Genomic DNA, 26,743 nt, shown 5'->3' on the forward strand with positions numbered 1-26,743 from the left:
GATAATATATAATTTGGCCCCTAAACTTGTTCATTTGTACCTAGTTGATCCTTGAACTTGTATTCCTTCAGCAGGTTTGTTTCCCCGCATTAATACTGTTAGTTAGTGTTGATGTAACATTGCTAATCAATCCTATGTTACCACATGGCAGCCTCTCACGTGGCAAACAAATTTAAGGATCAATTAGAGGTATAAATGAACAAGTTTAGGGTCAAATTATATATTATCCCTTTAAACAAAAAGCTCAGCTCAAATAAATTCTTAACTCTCTTGTTAAAGTAGATTTGTGGTGGGACTGTATCTCCTTTGAGTTAATATCTTTTTTGAAAATAAAGAGAGAAGAATAGTGACCCTCGGTCATAAAGTTACAATTCAAGCAACACTACTCCCTTATGCAAGGGTGTGGACTTTCTTTTTTCCTTTGAGGAGAAGTAATGATCAACATAGATGTCATTCCTCGTAATCATGTTTGATTTTATTTTTTTTGAAGGAATCAAAACGCCCCTAAAATCAGAATTCAATATTGACTAATATGGAAGATCATTGTGCTACTCAATACTAGTCCTGTAGAAGGGTATGTTTCAACAAAATCATCATCATAAACAAATTAAAATTATCTACTCTACTCTCTACACTTAAGTCCCCTAAAATAAAGAAGCAAGAATACTGATTAGTTTGGTTCAGAAAAAAACTCCGAAAGCATAGCAATGTAAAGTGTAGCAATGTAAGTCATATCAATCCACTGATAATATTCATAAGTTTGTTTTACAACCAGGAGAAAAAGAAAATTGAAATGGGGATAATAAAAAATAGATAAAAATCAATGACAACATTAGCAGCAGTACCAACTTCCAATCCTCTCTAACTCTACTCCCTTTTTTGTTTAAACTATGTGCCAAACTCTTTACTCCTTAGGGTGAGTTAATAGATCATTGCGCAAAGCTATCTCACTCTCTCTAATATGTTAGATAACTTGAATTTCTGTGCGTAACTTGATAATGACTCGATTATGAGATTCAATGGAAGAGGACAGGTGATCAATCGTTATCCTGTTACATCCAACAGGGTTCCTCAAAGTGCCTGCGAAAGTAGGCATTTCAACTGCCACTTTAGATACCTCATCATGCTGGTTTGTTGGATCAGTTGAGATGTGTTTTCCCTCAAGCCACTATGGAGAGAATTTGAACGAAGGAAAAACTCGCTCATGTTGTTTAGTGGCTCTTACAAGTCTGGGATTTTGAGAAATAAAAACTTGAAATATAAGAGAAGGAAAGGGGAGAATATACCTTGCATGTACTTTCTTTGCGTGCCTGACCACTTCATCAAAGACCAACTGGCTTAGGTCAAACTCCACCATCTTAACAACCTTTCTAATCAACACTGCAACTTTCTTACTTACTGCATCCCTTTGGCTATTGGGCAACCAATTCCTTGTAGTAATGACAAACAAGGCAGCATAGACAGTGGTCAGGGATGAGGCTCGAATCTTATCAAGCCAAGTGAGATGGACATTGTTGGTAATGATGGAGGCTATTATGTCCAATGATTCCTCCAACTCCACCATGTTCTGGCAGTAGCAGTTGAGCACTTTCCTGATCAGAGTAGGATTGAAATTGTACCATCTCCCTCGAACAAACACTTTTTTGTAGAATTCACTCTGGTCATCAGTGACGCTCCTCAACAAATTGGCATAGAACTCGAGCACCACTTTCCTTATATAAAGCTTCACAAAGCTGACAAAGCTAGTAAGGCTATTGCTGTTGAGGAGAGTGTCTAAGTCATGCTCTAGGTACCTTTTAAAGCAAGCTTAGGTGAGGAAGGTTTGATCTTGCTTTTGCCAAAAACCTTGCGTAAACAAAAACACTCAAATGTACATTTTTAACATTATTAGCTTCGACTAGATTAAAACACTCAAATAGCATCAATATATATATAAAATATAAAATAGAGGGTGAAATTCAATAATGATTTATAATTTTTTTTATCAATGTTGCATTTTGATCCATGAACGCATTAATTACCTTTGATTTTTTATAACATTTTCATCCATTACCTTTATTAATATTAATATAAACACTTTATAAATATATATCATATTTTTTGAACAAAATTCATCTTTACGTTGAAAAATAAAAACAAATAAGCATCTTTAAAAGAATTTAAAGAAAATTGATTGAAAATATTGGTTTTGAAAAAAAAAAATTAGGAGTCAAGTCTCGATTAAAATTTGAAGAAATTAATCAAGTAATTTTAAATATATTAAATATAAAGTATATGGATATGATAATTTTTTCCAAAAAAATTTAAAATTTGATGTGTGCGAAGCTCATTAAAAATTAAATGTGAATTATGTCACGTGGTTAAATGGATATTTTGTCTTTTATGTTGATTAGGAAAATGGATGATTGATAAAAATAAATAAAGATAATGAATGATATCACTTTTAAAGGTTTCCACTAACATTTAATACAATATGAAAATTTGAATATATTTGTTTAAATCTGGATAAAGTTTTAGATGTGCAAATTAATCCTATTGTTATATTTTATCCGTTAAATAGTGACGTGTAATGTTAAATTCATGTTAAAAATTATTTTTTATAGGTAAATTATAAAAATGGTTATTCAATTATGCTTTTCGATCTATTTTGATTACCCAATCATTACTTTTTTTTTATTTAATTACTAAACTTTTCGAAATAAAATATTTTAGTTACTTTGTGGGTTCTTTTATTGGTCTAGTAACAAAATTAGTCCTTTAATGCTTACACATTCTATCAGTTTGATCATAAATACAAAAGTTCAACAAATGTAGCCCTTAATATTTACAAAATTTGTCATTTTAGTTCTAATTTTAAAAAATTCAATAAATTTAACCCTCAATATTTACAAAATCTATCAATTTAATCTTAACTCAAAAAATTTAAAAAATATTTAGATTTTTTATTTTATTTTTTGTCCTTTATAACCTATCAACTAACTTATATGAGATATTAAAATAAGAAAAATAATAAGCTGTTTCAAATCACTCTCTAAAACGAAGATAAAACACAAAAAAAAGTAAGATGTAAGTGAAAGTAAAGGCATTATTTTTCTTTTTATATCAAGGGGTTTCCAGTCTAGTGTTGTTGGGTAATAATTGTGGAGGAAGAGAGTTGACAATGTTTTTTCTTTTTTGATTTAATCATGGATTTTTTTTGGGTGTAATTTGGTATCCTAAAAAGTCAATAGAAAAGTAGGCCAAGATATAGGCAATGCAATTTGGTTTGGTTAAAATGTTTAAAGTTTTGATATTTTCTTTTATGGTTTGCATTCATTTCAGAATTTTTCAACAGTTCAGAAAATTGTGCTGAGATTGGAATGTTACTCTGTTCGAAAGGGCTGATGCTGTAATTTATTAACTTTTGAACTGTCTTGCAGAACAGAGAACAGGATATGGACATGTTTGTGGTGGAGAAGGCTACCGAAAAGACGAGGAATCACAAAGAGCTAAGTTCACTAGGGACGCATTGAACCATCTCTTAAAGATGGTGGAGTCAAGGATGCGCGCAAGGCATATGTGAACTTAATGTTGTTCTTGTTGAAGATGTATTTAATTTAGCTTCAACCATTGGAATCTTTCAATCCCATCTTGACTTAAGGTTGAATTTTGAAGACTGCAACTTGATCTTGGGTTGCAGTCAGCCTCCTATATATGTTAATGTCTAAACTAGTGAAAACTTTCATCTAATTTTTTAGTGAAAAAGATATTATTGACCCAAGGCATAAGTGTATTTTCAGTATCCAGTCTTGTTTAATTCAATTGCACACTAATTATTCTTTCATTTATTTCAACATTTTATTATGTTTCCCTTGACAGGAATGCAATCTTTGATGAACTTCTCAAGCTCATGTTACAGCTCGACTTCATGGTGATATTCCTATTTATTGAAGTTCTTTAAAGGACTTATTTAAGTAGACTTTAAGCCTCTAGTATGAATCTGATGTGCATTTTTATTTTTTTTGTTACATTGATTATATGCTCTGATTTCGTTTTATCCATACTGAAATTTGACTTTTTGATGTTGCTTGTAGGTAGACTTTTCTGAATTCTCGCGCTTCTATGATTTTATTTTCTTCGTATGCCGAGAAAATGGTTAAAAGAATATTAGTAAGTTATCATGTACTACTTAGTTAAATGCAAATAATTTTATTGATTTATCTTTGGAATAAATATTAAGGATATATAAGCTAAACTACAATGAATTTCTTTGGTCTTGGATTTGAATCTCTCTCTCTCTCTCTCTCTCTCTTATGCCTGATTGGTAGCGGTAAGCAGGGCTGTTGCTACTCGGAGATTAGTCTTAGCCGGTAGGTTCCGTCTGCTTAACCAATGCTGTGACTTCGTTGAGGTATGAGTACGGCTGATACTAAGCTGCTTGGAAGCATCTCGTGAAACTCTTGGTTATTGTTTCGATGTCTAAGCTGACTTTACCTTTTGCATTAAATTTCATTAGAGTTGTGATCTTGGTTGTTATCGTGTACTCAAATCAAATGACAAAAACCATGTATGTCTTTTTTTCGGTAGCACTTCATTGTATTGTGTAGGGAGTAACTTGTTGTTGAAGTTTGGTCAGCATGTAACAAAACAGTTAGGAAGCAGGCCATGAAGATCAAGCCATGTAGGAGCTGCTGAAGCAAGTGCAGCTGTTCATTTTTTTGTTTATTTTGTAAACTTAGGTTGATGTAGTTCATTTTGAACTATGTTAGGTTGTTGATTGATGTAATTTGATGGTAAATGAGCTGTTAACTCAGCTTTGTTTATGTGTACAAGCTTAGTTTTTCAAGTTTCAATGTATTAGTGGTAGTAGGTGTTGATTAGGTGACCAATTACTATTTTTTGACAAGCTTAGTGCTTGGTTTATGTATTGGCATTATGCCATTGTTCAAAGTTGAATGAAATCAATTTGTTTTCTTCCACATACTCTCCATTTTCTTTTGTTTTTCTTCTTTCTTTTGGTTCAAATTCTGTTGTTTCCTTGGCAGGTATCGAGACTTGTTGCTCAAGCCATAAGCAGCACTTGCTTGCATTCAGTTCTTAACACCAACAATTGATATCTAGAGCTTTAATCTTAAGGGACCTATTATACAAAACAATGGCCTTATCAAGCTTCTCACCAGCTGCACCACCAATCTTCAATGGAGAAGGCTATCACATATGGGTGGTCAAAATGAAAACCTACCTGCAGGCATTCAATCTGTGAGAGGTGGTCAACTCAAATGTTGAACCAGAGCGACTCAGAGCCAATCCAACAGTGGCTCAGATTAGGCAACATGCTGATGAAAGAACCAAGAGGCACAAGGCCATGTCTTGCATCCAAAACTCAGTATTAGATGTGATCTTTACAAGGATCATGGCCTGTGAGACACCAAAATAGGCCTAGGGCAAATTAAAAGAGGAGTTTCAAGGGACAGAGAGAATAAGGCAGTAACAGTTGTTGAACCTGAGAAGGGACTTCGAGAATTTGAAAATGAAGGAAGAAGAAACTGTCAAACAGTACTCAAACAGAATTATGACTATGGTAAACAGCATAAGGCTCCTTGGTGAGCAGTTCAGTGAAGCAAGGATAGTGGAGAAGGTGATTTCAACCTTGCCTGAGAGGTATGAGGCAAAAATTTCATCCCTCGAAGACTCAAGGGACCTGAACAGCATCACATCGACAGAGCTGATCAATGCTCTTTATGCACAGGAGTAGAGAAGAGCTAGCAGACTGGAGGAACACCAAGAAGGTGCCTTCCAAGCAAAGACCAAACCTGCCTCGAGCACCTCTGCCTACAAAGGCAAAAAGACTTGGAGAGATAAACCTAAGTCAGGTGTTGCAAGAAGAAGGGACCAACCCTGCAAACATTGTAAAAGACTTGGTCATCCAGAGGTAAATTGCTGGTTTAGACCAGATGTGCAATGCCGATATTGCAAAAAGATGGGCCATGTTGAAAAGGTTTGCAAAAGCAAAGGCAAACCAAGGCAGAATCAACCACAACAGCCAAAGGCTGAAACTCAAGTAGCAGAAGAGAACAGTGACCATGAATAGCAAGTTTTTACAGTTTCATGCTCAGCTGCTAAGGAAAAGGTCACAAAGGGATGGTTTATAGACAGTGGTTGCATAAATCACAAGACACCAGATGCTTCAATCTTCAAGTCAGTTGATAGGAGCTTCAAAACAAAAGTGAAGGTAGGAAATGACCACTTCATTAAGGCAGAAGGTAAGGGAGATGTGCTGATAAGCACTCCTACAGGTAACAAGCTGGTCTCAAATGTCCTATTGGTCCTTGAGATTGATAGAAACCTGTTCAGTATAGCTCAACTACTAGAGAAAGGCTATTCTATAGTGTTCAAAGGCAGAGAGTGCTATATCAGTGATCCAAATGGATCCAAGCTCATGTCAGTCACTATGATTGATAAAAGCTTTGTTGCTGACTGGACAAATGGCTCAGACTCAGCTTATACTGCCTTATCTGATGAACCTAAGCTTTGGCATCAAAGGTTTGGTCATGTCAACTATAGATCGATGGAACAGCTAACCAGAGAAGATCTGGTTGAAAACTTCATTGGTTCAATTGAAAAGCAGGAAGTTTGTGAAGTATGCCAGCTAGGAAAGCATGCCAAGCTCCCATTTCCCTCGAATTAGGCTTGGAGAGCCTCAGAAAGGATGCAGCTCGTGCACACTAATGTGTGTGGCCCTGTGAAGACTGAGTCACTGAATGGAAGCAGGTACTTTATTCTGTTTATTGATGATTTCTCAAGGTTTTGCTGGATTTATTTCTTGAAACAAAAATCAGATGTGGCCTCTAAGTTTTGGAAGTTCAAGGCTGCTGCTGAGACTGAAACAGACTGCAAGTTAAAGACCCTACAGTCTGATAATGGGAATGAGTACACCTCAGCTCAGTTCCAAACCTTTTGTGATGAAGTAGGCATAAAACATCAACTTTCTAACACTTACACACCTCAAAAAAATGGTGTAAGTGAAACAAAGAATAGGAGTTTGATGGATATGGTCAGATGCCTACTGTTTGAGAAGAATCTGCCCAAAATCATGTGGGCTGAGGCAGTTAACACTGCTGTGTACATCCAAAACAGGCTTCTAACCAAGGCCTTGGCTCACAAAACTCTTTTTGAGGCCTGGTTCGGGTTCAAGCCTTCACTAACTCACCTGAAGATCTTTGGCAGCATATGCTATGCTCATGCTCCAATAGTGAAAAGGGACAAACTGGCCAAGAAAGCTCAACCTAGTGTTCTGGTAGGCTATAGCACAGTCAAGAAAGGTTATAGGATATTGGATCCTTCGACAAACAAAGTGTTTGTAAGCAGAGATGTGGTGTTCAATGAAAGAGCATGTTGGAATTGGGAAAAGAATAAGCCACAGGCAGTTTCTGAAGACCTTGTAGCAGATCAGAATGAGCCAGATCAAAATGGTTCTGAAATGAACATTAATGATGAACCAGTCAGGGGCACTAGACCGTTGGTTGAGATTTATGAAAGGGCTCATGTAGCTATAGCAGAAACAAGCTGCTTTGAAGAGGCTGAAGCACATCTAGGCTGGAAGTAAGCAATGGCAGATGAAATCAACATGATTGAGAAGAATCAGACTTGAGACTGGTTGAAAGACTAGCAAACAGGGTGAAATGGGTCTATTGAACCAAGAAAAATGCTAATGGGAGTTTAAACAAACTCAAAGCAAGGCTAGTTGTTAAGGGGTTTAGCCAGAAGTATGGTTTGGATTACCTGGAGACCTTTGCACTAGTGGCCAGACTCGACACCATCAGGTTGCTGATTACTTTAGCAGCACAAATGCAGTGGAAAATCCACCAGCTCGATGTACAGTCTGCCTTTCTTAATGGATTTCTTGAAGAGGAGATTTATGTTGAACAACCTCTAGGCTTTGAAATGGCTGGTAAAGAACATATGGTTTACAAATTGAAGAAAGCCTTGTATGGCTTAAAGCAGGCTCCAAGGGCCTGGTATAACAGGATCGATAACTACTTGGTCAGCTTGGAATTTGAGAGAAGCAAGAGCGAGCCAACATTGTATGCCAAAAGGGAAGAGACACAGACTCAGCTCATTGTATCCCTGTATGTTGATTACCTGTTAGTGACAAGAGGAGACCAAACAATGCTGATCGATTTTAAAACCAAAATGCAGTAGATGTTTGAGATGTCTGATTTAGGAAAGATGACCTATTTTCTTGGTATGGAAGTGACACAAACACACAATGGATATTCCTAAGTTAGAGATTTTTTGCCTCCAAGATTCTGACAGAATTCTTGATGCAAAACAGTAAAGCAACTAATACTCTAGTTGCTGTTGGAGAAAAAACTATCAAGCCATGGTGATTTTGAGAAGATTTGTGAAACAACCTACAAAAGCTTAGTTGGTTGTTTGTTGTATTTGACAGTAACTAGGCTAGACATTATGTTTGCTGTAAGTTTGCTCTCAAGGTTCTTGCATTGCAGCAATGAGAAGCACTTTCAAGCTGCAAAAAGAGTGCTTAAGTATGTCAATGGTACATTGAGCCATGGAATGATGTATAGCCATGCAAAAAGCCTTAAGTTGGTTGGGTATACTGATAGTGACTAGGCTGGTTTGATGGATGACATGAAAAGCACCTCAGTGTATGCTTTTAATCCTGGTTCAGCTATGTTTTGTTGGAACTCAAAGAAACAAATAGTAGTTGCTCAATCTACTACTGAAGCCGAATATGTTGCAGCTGCAAGTGCTGTCAACCAAGCCATTTGGCTAAGGAAGATAATGACTGACTTGAATGTGCATCAAAGGGAAGCAACAAATATCTTTTGTGACAACCAGTCTGCTGTTGCAATTGCAAAAAATCCAGTGTTCCATGGAAGAACAAAGCATTTCAGCATCAAACTCCATGTTGTCAGAGAAATGGAACAAGCACAGGAAGTGAAACTGGTTCATTGCAATTCAGAGGATCAACTTGCTGATATTTTAACCAAGCCCCTTTGTGTAACTAAGTTTGAGCATTTGAGAAAAAAGGCTAGGAGTTTGTAACATGCTAACCAAGGAGGAGTGTTGAAGTTTGGTCAGCATGTAACAAAACAGTCAGGAAGCAGGCCATGAAGATCGAGCCATGCAGGAGCTGCTGAAGCAAGTGTAGCTGTTCATTTTTTTTTTGTTTATTTTGTAAACTTAGGTTGATGTAGTTCATTTTGAACTATGTTAGGTTGTTGATTGATGTACTTTTATGGTTAATGAGCTGTTAACTCAACTTTGTTTATATGTACAAGCTTAGTTTTTCAAGTTTCAATGTATTAGTGGTAGTAGGTGTTGATTAGGTGACCAATTATTGTTTTTTTGAGAAGCTTAGTGCTTGGTTTATGTATTGGCATTATGCCATTGTTCAAAGTTGAATGAAATCAGTTTGTTTTCTTCCACATACTCTCCATTTTCTTTTGTTTTTCTTCTTTCTTTTGGTTCAAATTCGGTTGTTTCCTTGGCAAGTATCGAGACTTGTTGCTCAAGCCATAAGCAGCACTTGCTTGCATTCAGTTCTTAACACCAACACTTGTCTGCTGCTTTAGTTTCAATTGTTATTATTTAAGAAGCGTTCTTGAAGTTTGACTTTCATTGCCTTAATCAAGCCTTTGAAAATCCCTGTACATGGTTTCAACCCTTTGCATGTCAAGTATAGAAATATGGATGATAGTAATCCCTTAGGCAAGACATATGTTCTGTTACTGCACTATTAGTTCAAGTTGAAAGTATACTTGCTAATGAATTATTGTAATCTTTCAATTAAGGCAAAGTACTGTTTTTCATTTTCTTTCAGAAAAATCAGCGGCACAATATTTCCGAGGATACATGGCAACAAGTTTTAGCTTTTACTCCGTTTGTGCATGAAACACTAGAAGGGTATGATCCTGAAGGTATTAAGTTTCTTGAAATATGTCTTATGGGCTCCCTCTCATGTATTTATGCCTCGTGGATCTTACTTGTTTGGTTATTTTGCAGATGAGCATATGTACAGGTTTGCTTTTAAATCCCCAGCGCTCTATATGATCATAAAAGTTCTAATAGCTGTTTCATTCTCCCTCCGTCTATTTTATGTGACCATTTAAGATTCTTATTGTAATCTTTTTAATCTTTTGCCAGCCATTGTTCTACTTATTTTGTTTTCAGTTTGTATTTTACTGAATAAGACCTGTATGATCCCGAAATTCCTGAATGCTTTAAGTAGGATAATGTTCTTTTTTATGCACATGATGTCTTGCAGAATTTCGGGGTCGAATAAAGATACAAATGTTTTCTGTAGCTATGGTGATTCAGGGTTCCAGTCATATGCATATGATGACTCTTTGCCCGGTACGTCAAAATATTAGCTGTTGCTTTAGATAAGTTGCTAGTTTTATGGACTAGAATAGATAATTAATGTTATGATAATGATATCCAACTAGTTCCCGAGTTGAAGAGGAAGTTGCGTGAATGTAACAATGATAAAATGGAGTCCTCGGAACCATTATTCTCAAGCTCTCCGACCTCGAATTGCACATCAAAGTCCAAGAGAAGGTTGATTTTGTGCAGATCCGATGACAGGGCAGATAATCTTCCCCAGGATTCATGTGGTGAAAGCATGGAAATTGTTAAACAATGTAGTCTGGTGGGTTCTTCCGAGTCTCCTAGTGCAGTTGAAGGTTGCATGTCAAAGGGCTTTGCGGGGCTGTTATCGTGTTGCTCGTATTTTGCAGTTTGATTGGGAAAGAAGAGTTTTGCTATAGGTAGAAGCTTCCTATGGAGGTGAAATTCATAGGGGAAAAGAAAATGGATACATGCTTTACTACAAGTCTATGAATTAGATAAATTCATATGTTAGCTTTGGGGATGATAAATTATAACAATTTTTATATTTTTTATTAAATAAATTTATAAATTATAATAAATTATAAAAATAATTGCATCAACTATAATTCTAATTCTAATCATAATTAATATACTAATACATAAATTACTAGAGTAAATCTAATTATTATAATTTTAAAGCATGACATTTACTATTTCATTGTTGAAAAAAAAACATATTTTTATTTTAATTAAATTTTTATTTGAGAAAAAAAGGTAAATTTAATTAAAATAATAAAAACAAAAGGTAAATTTGTCAAAATTTAAAAATAAACATATAATCTAAAATAACCTAAAGAAATGGCCGTAATGAAATTACACCATATATTATGGCATATTGATACTATTTGGGAATGTAAGATTACGAGGTAGCAGGAATGTTGAACATTATTTATTTTAGAATGTAATATTACGGGTCATAATGTAAGATTTGACCAATCAAATGCATCTTTAGATTTTTACTAAATTATAGTACACACATATTGTGATTGTTGGCTTATCGGTTGAAGGAAAAGACTTGTTGTCAAGGATAAGTTCGAAACCAGAGTAAAAATCGAGCCTAAATCTAGAATTTCATCATACGGGGGCACGTCAATTGCCTAAGCGCGCAACATGGTTAAATCAAACAACAAATTTAGATATCCAGTCTCTATAGGATCGACTCTACTCCCTATACTGCTATGCATTTACGGTTTAGGCGTAGAATTATTTTTTTTGATGGATTTGACACCCGTTCAAGCTTAAGTAGCAATTAGATTATGACACACACATGATGCGAGTGAAAAAAATATGTAATAAATATATTTATTAGAAGTTTATATAAAAGTCAAATAAAACTTTGGTTAAAATGGTAAAAAAAAAATTGTATCCCAAGTTCCAATCTCACCATGTTTGAATTTTTTTTATTATATAAAATATAAAAAGATAAAAAAAAATCACCTTATAATAATATAACTTACTTTATATAGAGAACAATATTTTAATCCTTTCCCAATTGAGTTGGTGCTTGAATGACTTGTAACATTAATTTAATCGCAAGCTTAAATATAGTAAGTATAGCTATAGGTATAAATAATAAATTGAGTTGATTTTTGTTTGACTTGCGACATCAACTAACATAAAAATTTAAATATAACTAGACTATATTATATCATACCCACAATATGAGTGTAAAAATTATGTAAAAATATATTTATTAAAATTTTATGCAATAGTTCAATGAATTTTTGGTCAAAATGGTGAAGTTAAAAGGTTTATAAACTATTATGTCTTAAGTTCAAATCTTGTCATATGTTAATTTTGTATTTATAAAAAGACAAAGTACCCTTAAAACAATATAATTTGCTTTGTATTTTTTTAATAATTTCATAATTAAATTAGTCTTGGTTCATTTGGGACACTAACGTAATTATATGCTTAAATAATAGTATATATAAATATAAATATAATATTTACAATTGAGGATGAATCCGTTTACATTAGCATAAAAAAACCTAAGCTAGTTGTACGCTATTTTGCATAATTAATATTTTAACGCTCCAACTGGCATGTTTTATATTCCATTCACGTAGATCATACATGTCATAAATTAAAAAAAATTCTAACGTAAAAAAAAAACTTTTAACTATTCAATAAATATTAATATATACAATATTTTAGATCGAAATGATAGAAATACCAGATTGGTTCAAAAAATTACGTGCACGACAAGTACAATTATATTGATTAAAATATTAATTATATAAAAATATCAACACTTCTCTTTTGCAATTAATATTTGTATTTAATTGTTTGTAAAAAAATATTTGCATTTGATTGCGTATTGATCAACGTTCACATATAGATAAAGATATAATTTTTAAATATAAATGTTTTATTTATAAATTGTATTTTTCATATTTGATTGAGTATAAAAATATAACGTGGCATGTTTTTAGATTGTATGATTCGACTCACTAAATACATGAATATGGTAATGTTTTAATTGCCAAATGTATGGTTGAGACCAAAAGAGGTAGTCAAAGATTTTGAGGTGTAAAAAAAAAAGAAAAAGCAGGGGCTTAATTTCAATATAGTTTAAATAGAATTTTTGTGGAGAGCTTGACTATTATAAATATAATGATTAATGTAGTAATGAAGATAATGGATGAAAAACATAAAATACGTAAACGAAAATTCAGATATTATGAATACCTATGATAAAATTGGAATATGAACACTCAGAAGATATTTAACTATTCAAACTTAGAATTTCCAGAGAGTTCAAGAAATGGAAAATTTGAGAAACAAATATCCCATCCAAATCAATGAAAATCGCTAGAACTATCCTCCTTTCCTCCCACTATTTATATTTGGAAACCCCAAACCATTCCCCTTCAAATCACAAACAACGATCCAACTCACTGCAACCTTAAAACATATCTTAGTTTGTCTAACTATTTAACAGCTAAAGCCAAAGGACCATGGCAGTGACAGTCTCTCTTTCTGTCTCCCATCTTCCCGGCTGCAAAGCTCATGATTTCTCTCATCTCCCCAAACCAACTAACAAAGACAACCCATCTTCTAAAGCCTCCTCTGACATCAAATTAAGCAAAAGAAACCTGTTGTTGAGTTCAATGGCTTCGGGTCTTATTGGAAGAGGTGTCTTAGTTGGTGAGCCGGCAAAAGCTGAACCAGAGACCCCAATGGAGAGCTCATCAAGTAGACTATCGTATTCGAGGTTTCTCCAGTACTTGGATGAAGGTGGGGTGAAAACGGTGGACTTGTTTGAGAATGGGACAGTGGCCATTGCTGAGATATATAACCCTGCATTGGAGAAAATTCAGAGGGTAAAAGTTCAGTTGCCGGGATTGCCCCAAGAACTGGTGAGGAAAATGAAGGAGAAAAACGTGGACTTCGCCGCTCATCCTATGGAGATGAACTGGTCGGCTGCTTTATTCGATTTGTTGGGGAATTTGGCTTTTCCCTTGGTATTTCTTGGCACTTTGTTGCTAAGTAGCTCATCTGTTAATAATCCTGGAGGAGGTCCCAACTTGCCTTTCGGACTTGGAAGGTTACTTACATCCTTAAATGTTTACTATAAAAACATTGTTTTAGTTACTTCAACCTGATAACATGAGTATGTACTTGTTGCTTTGTACAACGCAGGAGCAAAGCCAAATTTCAGATGGAACCCAATACAGGAGTCACATTTAACGATGTAGCTGGTATTGATGAAGCCAAGCAAGATTTTCAAGAGGTAGTGGAGTTCTTAAAAACCCCAGAAAAATTTGCAGCAATTGGTGCCACAATTCCCAAAGGAGTGCTTCTAATTGGACCTCCAGGGACTGGTAAGACATTGCTGGCCAAGGCCATTGCAGGGGAAGCAGGGGTTCCTTTCTTTTCCCTTTCTGGTTCAGAGTTCATCGAGATGTTTGTAGGCGTTGGAGCTTCCAGAGTTAGGGACCTGTTTAACAAGGCAAAGGCTAACTCCCCATGTTTGGTGTTCATCGATGAGATTGATGCTGTTGGAAGACAGAGAGGAACTGGGATTGGTGGAGGGAATGATGAAAGGGAGCAAACTTTGAATCAGCTGTTGACTGAAATGGATGGTTTTACTGGTAATACTGGAGTTATTGTCATTGCTGCTACTAATAGGCCTGAAATTCTGGATTCTGCTTTGCTTAGGCCTGGAAGATTCGATAGACAGGTAAGCATTGTCGGATTGTGCACAGTCTAATCCCTATTTATTCTCGATGGAGAGTTATACAATTTCTACCAAAATTTGTGCAGGTAACTGTTGGATTACCAGATATAAGAGGAAGGGAAGAAATATTGAAGGTACACAGCGACAACAAGAGGCTAGATAAGGATGTTTCACTCAGTGTAATCGCCATGAGAACACCGGGATTCAGTGGTGCTGATTTGGCAAATCTCATGAATGAAGCTGCCATTCTTGCTGGTAGAAGAAGCAAAGACAAGATCACGATGAAAGAGATCGACGATTCGATCGATCGAATCGTTGCCGGAATGGAAGGAACAAAGATGACAGATGGAAAGAACAAGATTCTCGTGGCGTACCATGAAGTTGGCCATGCTGTATGCGCGTAAGTAAAATGTTGCAAACATATTCCAATACTCTCTGGAATTCGAGATTGATAGCAGTTCTGATAAGCATTTTGTACTTACAGGACATTGACACCAGGCCATGATCCAGTTCAAAAAGTGACTTTGATCCCTAGAGGGCAAGCTCGGGGTCTAACATGGTTCATACCAATTGAAGATTCAGATCTCATTTCAAAACAACAACTCTTTGCTAGAGTTGTTGGAGGGCTTGGCGGTCGAGCGGCCGAAGAGGTAATCTTTGGTGAGCCAGAGATTACTACTGGTGCAGCAGGGGACCTGCAACAAGTAACTCAAATAGCCAGACAGGTTTGGATCCTTGCTTATTCTAGAGTCGAGTCGGGTCGAACCGCAAATGTGGCTAACAAGTTTTTTGTTTCACTTTTCAACAGATGGTGACAAAGTTTGGGATGTCAGAAATTGGACCATGGGCGTTAACTGATCCTGCAGTACAAAGCAGTGACGTTGTGTTAAGGATGCTCGCGAGGAATTCCATGTCTGAGAAACTCGCTGAAGACATTGATTCATCGGTTAAGAAAATAACGGAAACTGCATACGAGATTGCAAAGAACCATATAAGGAATAACCGTGAAGCCATTGACAAGCTAGTAGAAGTTTTGTTAGAGAAAGAAACTCTTACAGGAGATGAGTTCAGAGCAATCCTGTCAGAATTTGTTGATGAATCTGTAATAAAAGTAGATAGAACTCCCGTTCGTGAGATGATCAACGCTTGAGTCGCTATATACATGTACATAAATTTACACGTTATTCTATAAAATATATATTATTTCATTCTCAGAGCAGTAATAGCATTGCCGTCCATAATGTCTAATAGGAATTTCATTTCGAAGAAGCATCAGTGTCTGGTTTTCTTAACGCTCTGTTCTTCGATCAAACATGTTTCTCAAATCCAAGCGCAAATTGTCATCTCTAATCTCCACCAAGATTCTTTCCTTCTCACTGAACTCGTTAGATTCTCTTCACTATCTCCATTCAAAAACCTCAGCTACGCGCATTCTCTTCTCATGAACTCACTCAATTCAACTCCGTCTACATGGAATATGCTCATCCGAGGCTACTCTTCCAGTAATTCTCCCCAAAACGCAATCTGGGTACTTAAAGAAATGCGCAAACGAGGACTTAAACGCAATAAGCTTTCGTACCCGTTTGTTTTAAAAGCGTGCTCGGAGGCTGAAGCGCTAGAGGAAGGGAGACAGGTTCATGGGGAGATTGTAAAGCATGGTTTAGATGATGATGTTTATGTTGATAACAATTTGGTGCACTTTTATGGGTGTTGTAAGAAGATAATGGATGCAAAGAAAGTGTTCGATGAAATGTGTGAAAGAACCGTGGTTTCGTGGAATGTGGTGATAACCACTTGTGTTGAGAATTTCTGCATTGAGGATGCGCTTGGGTATTTTGTTAAGATGAGGGATTGTGGCTTTGATACCGATGAAACCACGATGGTGATCATGCTTTCAACATGTGCAGAGCTAGGGTTCTTAAGCTTTGGGAGGTTGTTTCATATGCAAGTTATTCAAAGAGGTTTGGTTTTGAATTTTCAGTTGGGGACTGCACTTGTTGATATGTATGCAAAGAGTGGAGATGTTCTATATGCTCGCCGAGTTTTCGAGAGAATGAAGGAGAAAAATGTGTGGACTTGGAGTGCAATGATATTGGGATTTGCTCAACATGGTTACGCTAAGGAAGCCCTTCAACTTTTTAAGGAGATGAAGAAAAGTTCTTGTATAAGACCGAATTATGTCACTTTCCTTGGAGTCCTTTGTGCTTGTAGCCATGTCGGTTTGGTCGACGACGGGTTCCGATATTTTCACGAAATGGAGTATGTTCACGGGATCAAACCTGTGATGGTTCATTACGGTGCCATGGTTGACATCTTGGGTCGTGCTGGTCATTTGAAAGATGCTTACACTTTCATAAACAACATGCCTATCGAGCCAGACCCGGTGTTATGGAGGACATTGCTAAGTGCATGCAGCGTTCATAATGTTAATGGCAGTGACGAAGTTGGTGATGAGGTGAGAAAAAGGTTGCTGGAGTTGGAGCCAAGGAGGAGTGGGAATCTGGTAATGGTGGCTAACATGTATGCAGAATCCGGAATGTGGGATCGAGCAGCAAATGTCCGAAGGTTTATGAGAGATGGAGGGTTGAAAAAGATGGCTGGCGAGAGCTGTTTCGAGTTTAATGGTTCGATTTATCGGTTTTTTTCAGGGTATGATTCTCAATTTCATTGCAATGATATATATCCATTGCTACATACTCTGATCTTACACATGAAAATGATTAGCCTTTCGTAGTTGAATTACTTGGTATGTTAGCTTTTTTCGCTCAAGAACATAGAAAATATTCATTGTACAACCTGCAATTTTGTACTGTATTTCTTTGCCCCAATTTTTTCTTGCTTTTATATGCGTCTGGAAGTAGGTAGGTTCAGTTATTCCTATTCTTTTTTTCTTAAAATCCTTAAAATGTGATTATATATCACTCCCGATATATATTCAAACATACAATATTCCAAATATGTGAAAGCACCTATTCGAACATGAATTTAACAATACAATATTCCAAATATATGAAAACACTTACTAAAAGATTGATTGGTTTGAAGTAATTCCACGTAAATTTATTGGTTTGAAGAACCTCGCAATCAGTTAGAAATTTAATTGATGCACATTATATTCTTGCTTTGAGTTACTAATTTAACTTTTTGAATTTTTCGTTTTAAGCTGTATTTTTTCTAAAAAAAAAAAAAAGAAGGATTTTACTTGTGTCGAACATATACATGTGGTTAGGTTAAGTATAGCTCAAGTTGTAAGAAATTTGAGCCTTACTCAAGGCTATTCAACTCGAGTAAAATTTGATTTTTATAATTTTTTATTCTTTCAACAGATTATGAGTGAGGAATTTTTGTGAATTTTTTTTATTCCATTAGCATTGAATAAATAATCTTATATATATGTCAAAATTTATAATATTTACTTTTTTTTTTTGGTTACAATATCAGGGAGGGAAAAGAGGGATGCAAGGTTTAAATCCGTACCATATAGGTGTCAAATAAAAAAATTATTCACTGTTCCAAATAAGTCTTGATTATAATTAATACTATATATATTTATATATATATTAAGAAAAAGTCCGGCTTTCATTAAGAACTCTAAAAAAACAAAAGCAACATCAGAATGGACCCAAACCAACACTCAACCAAGCATTCCAAGCCCAAATAGAACAAACCAAACCAAATAGAAAACGAAAACAAACAGAAAGTAGGAAGCAAACAAAAGAAAAAAAAAACCCTAAAGAAAACCCAGTGCAGCCCAGCTCCACAACGCAGCAAAAGAAAAGAAATATTGACAAGCACCATGAGCTGGTCAGAAACGCTTCGGCAAACACCCAAAACACGAGTCAACTTTATACTAATTTAATTTTGAAATCATATAAAAATACCCTTACTTTAAAAGGTAATTGATGTTATTATAAATATTTTTTTGTCTTTTAACATTTTTATATAATATTTCAAATAAAATAAATGAAAATTATTATTTGAGAATTAAACACAAACCAACAAATTCAAATAAAGAAATCTCTTAGCATTCCACCAATAATCATTCGTTAAAATAATTTTACAAATTAATTTCTATAAATATATAATACCATGAAATAAAAAAAGAAAATAATAATGTCACGGGCTGCAGTTTAAAGCCCGTCACTGTCACACAAAAGATGTTCCATAGAGGTCTACATATTAAATGGGGCTAATTTGACCCACGAAAGCTGGTCCAATTCAAAGAACAAGCAACGAAGCTTATCTACTTAAGGCCTTGATGGCCTAGTGAGGCAAATATGGAAAATTGGGCTACCTTGGTAAATAGTGAAAGTAATATTAGAAGATATGTAATCTAATAATATTTGATTTTGTAATCTAGGAGATTATGTAAATCCTTTTATTGTAGATATGCTTCGATCTTGTCCGTCGATCTAACTCGATCTTGTCCGTAGGTTTTAGGGGAGCTCAACTATAGATAAAGAGCCTCCTCTCAATTGTAAATCACCCATTGTATCCATTGTTTTATGTGTTTTTTGAGAGAGAATATACTGAGAGCATTTAGTCAAACACCTTTCGTGTTTTGTTTTGTTTTTTTTGTGATTATACTGTTCTTTTGAGCACTCTTTTGGCTTGAGTTGCTTTCGTTATATAAATTGGTGCATTCGAGGAATTCTGCGAGAATCCTCACTTTGTAGGAGTTAGGCTGACTTAGATATATTTGAGTCGAAGGAATCGCCTAAAGCCGCACGGATTGTGAGACTGAAAGTCTAGCCTCATAATAGTTGGTATCTGAGCTAAGGTTGCAAAGGCATCGTTTGAGATGTCAAAAGAAGTTGTTGATTAGAATGAGCCAATAGAGACCTATGGGAGGGCCAAAAAAGTAAGTCGTTCGAGGGACATGCTGTTGGCTTTGGAGGAACGAGTGGTCAACCTCGAGGAGTCCATAGGGGACGTGAAGGAGACACTCGAGGAAGTTGAGAGATGCACTGCGGAGTTGGACTCGAAGGAAGAACAACTCAAGAAAGTGGTGCTGGAGTCTCTTGGTTCTAATGTGGAGGAGATACAAGAGATGCTCAATTCCACTGTGGGTAAGTTGACAGAGAGAGACGATGTTCTCGAGGCCATGACAATGGCTTTAAAGTAGGAAACAATGACCATGATGAGAGCTTTAAGTACAAAAATTAAGGAGCTTGTGGGAGAGCTTGCTTTGTGTTAAGCTTCTGTGGGCAAAGGAATGTTAGGTGCCACACTCAACCATGAGATGGATGTCCCCAAATCGAAGAAGTTCAAGGGGACAAGGTCCACAAGTGTAGTAGACAACTTCTTGTGGGAGATGGAACGATACTTTCGTGCCGTGGGCATCAAGGATGTTGATGCTAAGGTAAATACTGTTGCTCGATATTTTACTGACTTTGCTATTTATAGTGGAAGAGTAGGTCCACAGGTGAAAAGCATGGTCAGGTTGCGATTGGAACTTGGGAAGAGTTCCAAAATGAGTTCAAGGAACAATTTTACCCTCAATATGTCGAGAATGAGGCTTGGTCTAAGTTGCGTCGATTCTCACAACGAGACACAATCAAATAGTATGTGAAAGAGTTTAATGAACTGATGTTTCAAATCACCAATCTAAGTGAGGATGAGGCCTTCTTCTATTTTATGGATGGGTTAAAACTATGGGTTAAGTAGTAATTGAAACGTTAAGGGGCCCAAGAATTGTCAAAAGCCATGATTGTAGAGGAGTCCTTGATTGAGCTTATTTTGAGGAAAGACAAGTTCGAGTCTTCCAATCTCAATTGGAAGGGCAATGATGGAGGAAACCAAGAGGAAAATAAAGAGGGACATAGCGATGATGACAACGATAACAAAGGTAATGGGAAACCACGAAATGGGAAGTGGAGACCCAATAACTCGGAGGAGAAGGGGAGCGAGATAAAATGCTTCCTTTGTCAAGGACCACATATGGTAATAAATTGTCTGAAACGATCCGTGTTTTTGGCTGTCAAAGGGAATGATGAGCTGGAAGAAGCGACCATGAAGGTTGTTTCGATCGTGAGTAGAGTCGAAGCCAATAGGGCCAAGGAGAGTGAGAAGAACCTAATGAAGTGCTTCTTGTATTGTGGGCTGCATAGGTTGTGGGACTGTCCAGAGTGAGTTAATCTATCTGTAACTAGTAAAAGGGAGGAAAAAAAGCTTGATGAGAGGAGGACATTGAAGCTTAATTCAATGATACTCACTTCTACGAAGAGGAATAGCAGAGAGGTAGGGTTGATGTTTGTGGACATCAACACCGCAGGCCATAGAATGACTGCTTTTGTTGATATGAAAGCATCGAACTTATTCATATTAGAAGAAGTTGTGAGGAAACTTAGTCTCTTGGTTAGAAAATTGAATAAAAAGATCAATACGGTAAATTACGAAGAGTCCCCAACTGTGGGAGTAGCATGAGGAGTGGAGCTACAAATCAGTGAATGAAAGGGCAATGAAGATTTTGAGGTAATCTAGTTAGATGATTATGATTTTTTGTTTGACTTAAACTTTCTTGAAAAGAATGAGGCAGTTCTTTTTCCTTAGCCGATCAAATTCATAACGTTGATGGTTCGTTATCACGAATTGTTGTGCCGATGAATCAAGATATAAAGGTCGGGACCAAGGTGTTATCGACAATCTAGCTAGTCGAGGATGTTTCGTATGGGAGGAACATTAACTCGGTAGATTAGACTGCTAAGGAAGCCCTTTTAGAAATTCTAGTAGGGCATGAAACCAATATGAGGCTTGTAGAGTCATCAGTGGAGCTACCACCTATGAGAGAGGTGGGTTGTGCATCAGACTTTGAGGGAAAAGGAACGATGTAAATTGGACAGTTAAGACAAATAAGTGCTACGAGCGAGGTACATCCTAAACACTTTGGTAGTGTTTTTTATTCTAACTTGTTAGCTTTGTAAAGACACGAGATCCTTTTTAAAGTTTAAAAGAGGGTAAGTCGAGGGGCTTACAAACCTGAGTTAGTGAGAATACTTAAGGTTAACTCGGTGTTCAATGTGGTGGTGCTAAAGCCTGTTTGTGTGGATTAAGAGGTTTCGAATCGAGGCAAGGCGGAATGTGGGCAAGTAAGAGTGGTGGAATCTTGCGAATGAGATGTACTAAAAATGAGTACAACAGTTTAAGTTAGGAGACGATGGAAATCGAGGCAAAAGTTCTGAGGTGAATCAAGTTAGTGCCATTCGAAGGGCGCAACGAGGGCGTTGCGAGAATGGATAGGGGAGAATGTTATGGACCACGGTTCAAAAATGAGAAATTAGGCTACCTTGGTAAATAGAGAAAGTAATTTTAGAAGATATTTAATCTGATAAGATTTGATTTTGTAACCTAGGAGATTATGTAAGTCCCTTTATTGTAGATATGCTTCGATCTTGTTCGTTGATGTAACTTGATCTATACTTTCGGTTTTAGGGGAGTTCAACTATAAATAGAGAGCCCCCTTAGTTGTAAATCACCCATTGTGTCCATTATTTTGTGTATTCTTTGAGAGAAATAATATATTGAGAGCATTTACTCAAACACCTCTCGTGCTTTGTTTTTCTGTGGTTATTTTGTTCTTTTAAGCATTCTTTTGACTTGAGTTGCTTCCACTATATAAATTGGTGCCTTAGAGGAATTCTATGAGAATCCTCACTTTGTGGTGGTTAGGTTGACTTAGACATATTTGCGTCAAAAAAATCGCCTAAAACTGCATGGATTGTGATATTGTGATATTGTGATATGGCCCAAAAAAAATTGAAAGAAATATACATGTAACGAAACTATGAAGAACCTTCCAAAATTACCTCAAACAAAATATTATAACAACCTAAGCATATGCAATGAATTGACGTTTATTTATTATTATCATTATTTTTTTTGGTTAGGAATAGAGGTGATCATGGGCCGGGCTCAACTAAAAATTTAGGCCCATTTACTAGGCCCAGGCCCGACCCGAAAAATGGGCCTAAAATTTTGCCCAAACCTGACCGAATAAAAATGATAAAATTCGGGCCCGACTCGGCCTGCCTGTATTAATTTTTTTATATTATTTTTATATAATTTTTAAGTTTATATAATACATAAAAAATACTAAAAACATCAAAATAAATATTTCCCAACAAATTGAAAATACATTTTAAAAAATATGTAGACTTAAATAACACTAAGATAAATGCAACTTAACAAGAAAATGCCCCTAAAACAATAAAAAAAATTAACAAGTGCCTTTAAAATAATTACAAAATTAACAATAAAAATAAGTTTTATACAATATCCAAACCATAACAAAAAAATAGTAGCAACATAACAGTAAAATGGTAGCAAAATAGAGAGAAAACAACAAGAAAATAACATTAAAAAACAAAAAAAGAGCAAATTTTTTATCCTTTAGTGAATTCGGGCTAGGCCGGGCTAGGCTAAAAATGCCTTACTTGAGGCCTGACCGTTTTTTAAACGGGCCTTAGTTTTTTGTCCAAGCCCATTTTTCGGGCCTATATTTTTTCCGAAATCCTCCCACATTTCGGGAGGACGTTTGGGCCGGGCCGAGTCAGGTGGCCCGACTATTGAAGTTGGCCAGCATGCTGTCCTGCTGCACCAGGAACAGTTCGAGGCAGTGAAGTTACAGTAGAAGATCGAGCTACTGTTCTGTTTTGTTACTTTTGAATTAATGTTTTGTAACTTAGTTGAAAACAAACATGTTGTACTTGATGTTTTAGGTGCTGAAAAGATGAAAAATTAGCTTGTCTATGTGTGCAAGTAAGGTTTTGTAAGTTATAATGTAATTAGTAGAGTTAGGTAGTGTTTTAGGTGCTGATTTGTTTATGCTGACCAGCTCATGTCTGGTATTTGTATTGTCTTTAAGCCATTGTTCAATCTTAATGAATATTCAACCAAGAATTGTTCATCAAATACTCTCTCTTTTTAGCTTTCATTTTTTCTATTTTTAGAAGCTTAATTTATTCTTGAATTCTGCTTGTTTCTTCTGCAAGTCTTGAGCATTGTTGCTCAAGTCTCAACTGACTTTGTTTGCACTTTGCTCATAACACCAACAATTGGTATCTAGAGCCATAATCTCAGTGGACCTATTATAGTTCAATATTTAAAACCATGGCTTCATCAGGCTTCTCACCAGCTGCACCACCAATCTTCAATGGAGAGGGCTATCACATATGGGTGGTCAAGATGAATACCTATTTGCAGGCATTCGATCTATGGGAAGTGTTCAACTCAGATGTTGAACCTGCACCACTTAGAGCCAATCCAACTGTGGCTCAGATCAGACAGTATGCTGATGAAAGAACCAAGAGGCACAAGGCCATGTCTTGTATTCAAAACTGTGTGTTAGATGTGATCTTCACAAGAATAATGGCCTGTGAGGCACCAAAGCAGGCCTGGGACAAAATAAAAGAAGAGTTCCAAAGAACTGAGAGAACAAGGCAGCAACAGCTTTTGAATTTGAGAAGAGATTTCGAGAACTTGAAGATGAAGGAGGAGGAAACAGTCAAGCAGTATTCAGATAGGATTATGGTTGTGGTAAAAATTATAAGGCTTCTTGGAGAGCAGTTCAGTGAAGTAAGAATAATGGAGAAGGTGATTTCAACCTTACCTGAGAGGTATGAGGCAAAAATATCATCCCTCAAAGACTCAAGGAACCTGACCAGCATCTAATTGACAGAGCTAATCAATGCTCTTTATGCACAAGAGCAAAGAAGAGCCAGCAGGCTCGAGAAGCACCAATAAGGTGCCTTCCAAGCAAAAATTAAACCTGCCTCGAACACCTCTACCTACAAAGGCAAAAAGATTTGGAGAGACAAGCCTAAGTCAGATGCTACAAGAAGAAGGGATCAACCCTGCAGGCATTGCAAAAAACCTGGTCATTCAGAAGCCAATTGCTGGTTTAGACCAGATGTACAGTGCCAATACTGCAAAAGGATGGGACATGTTGAAAAGGTTTGCAGAAGTAAAGGCAGACCAATGCAGAGTCAACCACAATAGCTAAAGGCTGAAGCTCGAGTAGCAGAGGAAGGAAGTGACCATGAAGAGTAAGTTTTTGCAGTTTCATGCTCATCCACCAGAGAAAAGGCCACAAAGGGATGGCTCATAGACAGTGGTTGCACCAACCATATGACACTGGATGCTGCCATCTTCAAGTCAATTGATAAAAGCTTCAAAAAAAAGGTGAAAGTAGGAAATGGCCACTGTATCAAGGCAGAAGGCAAATGGGATGTGCTGATAAGCACTTTCACATGTAACAAGCTTGTTTCAAATGTGTTGTTGGTGCCTGAGATTGACAGAAATCTGTTCAGCATAGCTTAGTTGCTGGAGAAAGGCCATTATATTGTGTTCAAAGGTAATGAGTTCCAAATCAGTGATCCAAGTGGATCTAGGCTCATGTCAGTCACTATGGCTGATAAAAACTTTGTTGTTGACTGGAAAAATGACTTAGACTTAGCCTACATAGCCTTATTAGATGAATCGAAGCTTTGGCACCAAATGCTTGGTCATACCAACTACAGATCGATGGACCAACTAATCAAAGAAGATCTGGTTGAGAACTTCATCAACTCAGTTGAAAAGTAAGAAGTTTGTGAAGTATGTCAGCTAAGAAAGTAGGCCAGGCTGCCATTTCCTTCAAACAAGGCCTGGAGAGCTTCAGAGAGGCTGCAACTTGTGCACACTAATATGTGTGGCCCCATGAAGACTTAGTCATTGAATGGTAGCAGGTATTTCATTCTGTTTATTGATGATCACTCAATATTTTGATATATTTTTTGAAACATAAATCAGAGATTGCCTCAGTGTTCTGAAAGTTTAAGGCAGCTGCAGAGACTACAATAGGCTGCAAACTCAAGACTCTAAGGTCTGATACTGGAACTGATACACCTTAGCTCAGTTTCAAGGCTTTTATAATGAAGCAGGCATCATGTAACAACCCGATTTTGTCCTTAATTGGAATAGTGGTTTCGGGACCAGAAATCCGAGTCAAAAAATATTTTAATATTGTTTTTAGTGTTTATTATATGTTAAGTTATAGGTGTGAAAGATTCGTGTGGAAATTTAATCGTATGAAGGTTCAATTTGATAAAAAGGGTTTAATCGCGTAAAATAAAAGTTAGAGGTTAAAATTTAAAAGCACCTATTTATAGTTGTCTTTTTAAGTGGGAGGTCTAAAGATGTAATTAGACCAAGATTTAGTTAGTGGGTGGTATATGCCAACATTGCCCTTAAGTTATGTGATTTATAATTTATTTAATTAAGGTTAGTTTAGTCATTAAGTAAATTATAATATTATAACTAAAATAAGTCATAAAAAGATGAATATGTTCATCTTTGTTAGCCGAATATTGGAAAGGAAGAAACCATCCATGGTTTCTTAAGTTTCGGCACTTTCATAGCAAAATTAGGGTATGCTTTGGTTTCGGTTTTTGATGATTTTTACGTTTTTGAGATCGTTGCTTTGAATACTTCAAAACCCATGTCTTAATTTTGTGAATTGTTGATGATTTTGAAATGTGCCATTGATGAATGCTTGAACATTGTGATAGTTGATGATGAAAAATGAAAGAAATGTGATAGATTAACATGTTTTGTTTTTGAATTTTTAGTGAATTTGAGAAATTAGAGCTAAATTGTGAAAATGATTTTTTTAGGGATTAAAATGTGAAATAAATGAAATGTGTGGATTTGTATGAAGATAAGGAATATTCGGCCCTAGCTTAGTGTGGGCAAATTTTGTGTATTTTGTGTAAAAAGGACTAAATTGCAAAAAGTGCAAAATGTTAGGGGCAAAATGGTAATTTTCCCATTTATGCACTTTTGGACTTAATTGAATGTTTTGATGAATAAAAAGGTTAAATTTGATTATGTTTAGATCAAGAAACGAAGAAAAAGGATTTGGATCGGGGGAAAACGAAAGTAATTGAATAGTCGATCGTGTCCGCTAATATCCGAGGTAAGTCGACTAGCTATTTAATGTTAATAATTCAATATAAATATATATATATTTGTGTGTATGAATATCTACTGTATTTTTATGTTAAGGTATAAAAAAAATAATATACTTTGATTAATTAAGTTGATATATGGATAGCTTATATGTGTACACTTATATTCGGCTATATGAATATAAGTCTAATTAAGCTTTGGGGATTAAATGTAGTTAAG

The 26,743-nt window shown here is 36.0% G+C and overlaps 4 protein-coding genes across 5 annotated transcripts; 3 read left to right on the top strand and 1 right to left on the bottom strand.

Moving 5' to 3' along the window:
• Nucleotides 1–716: 716 nt before the first annotated feature.
• Nucleotides 717–2,050, bottom strand: LOC107937407 (uncharacterized). The gene is made up of 3 exons (XM_041091372.1): nt 2,022–2,050; nt 1,287–1,793; nt 717–1,168 (listed from the first exon to the last, which is right to left on the bottom strand). The coding sequence occupies exons 1-3, from the start codon at nt 2,048–2,050 to the stop codon at nt 1,072–1,074; spliced, it is 633 nt and encodes a 210-aa protein (XP_040947306.1). The 3' UTR covers nt 717–1,071.
• A 7,374-nt stretch (nt 2,051–9,424) lies between these two features.
• LOC121216294 (uncharacterized) lies at nt 9,425–10,888 on the top strand. The gene is made up of 2 exons (XM_041091879.1): nt 9,425–10,359; nt 10,452–10,888. The coding sequence occupies exons 1-2, from the start codon at nt 10,203–10,205 to the stop codon at nt 10,745–10,747; spliced, it is 453 nt and encodes a 150-aa protein (XP_040947813.1). The 5' UTR covers nt 9,425–10,202; the 3' UTR covers nt 10,748–10,888.
• Nucleotides 10,889–13,109: 2,221 nt separating this feature from the next.
• LOC107937397 (ATP-dependent zinc metalloprotease FTSH 6, chloroplastic) lies at nt 13,110–15,792 on the top strand. The gene is made up of 5 exons (XM_016870265.2): nt 13,110–13,945; nt 14,041–14,581; nt 14,665–14,978; nt 15,063–15,303; nt 15,387–15,792. Exons 1-5 carry the CDS (start codon nt 13,356–13,358, stop codon nt 15,726–15,728), a joined length of 2,028 nt encoding a protein of 675 aa, XP_016725754.1. The 5' UTR covers nt 13,110–13,355; the 3' UTR covers nt 15,729–15,792.
• LOC107937398 (pentatricopeptide repeat-containing protein At2g36730) lies at nt 15,618–17,359 on the top strand. Of its 2 annotated transcripts, XM_041091880.1 has the most exons (2): nt 15,618–15,742; nt 15,830–17,359. In XM_041091880.1, coding segments are annotated over exons 1-2 (1,485 nt in total). In that variant the 5' UTR covers nt 15,618–15,740; the 3' UTR covers nt 17,313–17,359. The 2 variants fall into 2 exon arrangements, with proteins under 2 accessions (XP_040947814.1, XP_016725756.1); XM_016870267.2 differs by lacking the exon at nt 15,618–15,742 and having other exon boundaries at nt 15,819–17,359.
• Nucleotides 17,360–26,743: the final 9,384 nt, after the last annotated feature.

This window comes from Gossypium hirsutum, chromosome D04 (genome assembly GCF_007990345.1).
Source record: "Gossypium hirsutum isolate 1008001.06 chromosome D04, Gossypium_hirsutum_v2.1, whole genome shotgun sequence".
In the NCBI taxonomy this organism is placed as follows: Eukaryota; Viridiplantae; Streptophyta; class Magnoliopsida; order Malvales; family Malvaceae; genus Gossypium; species Gossypium hirsutum.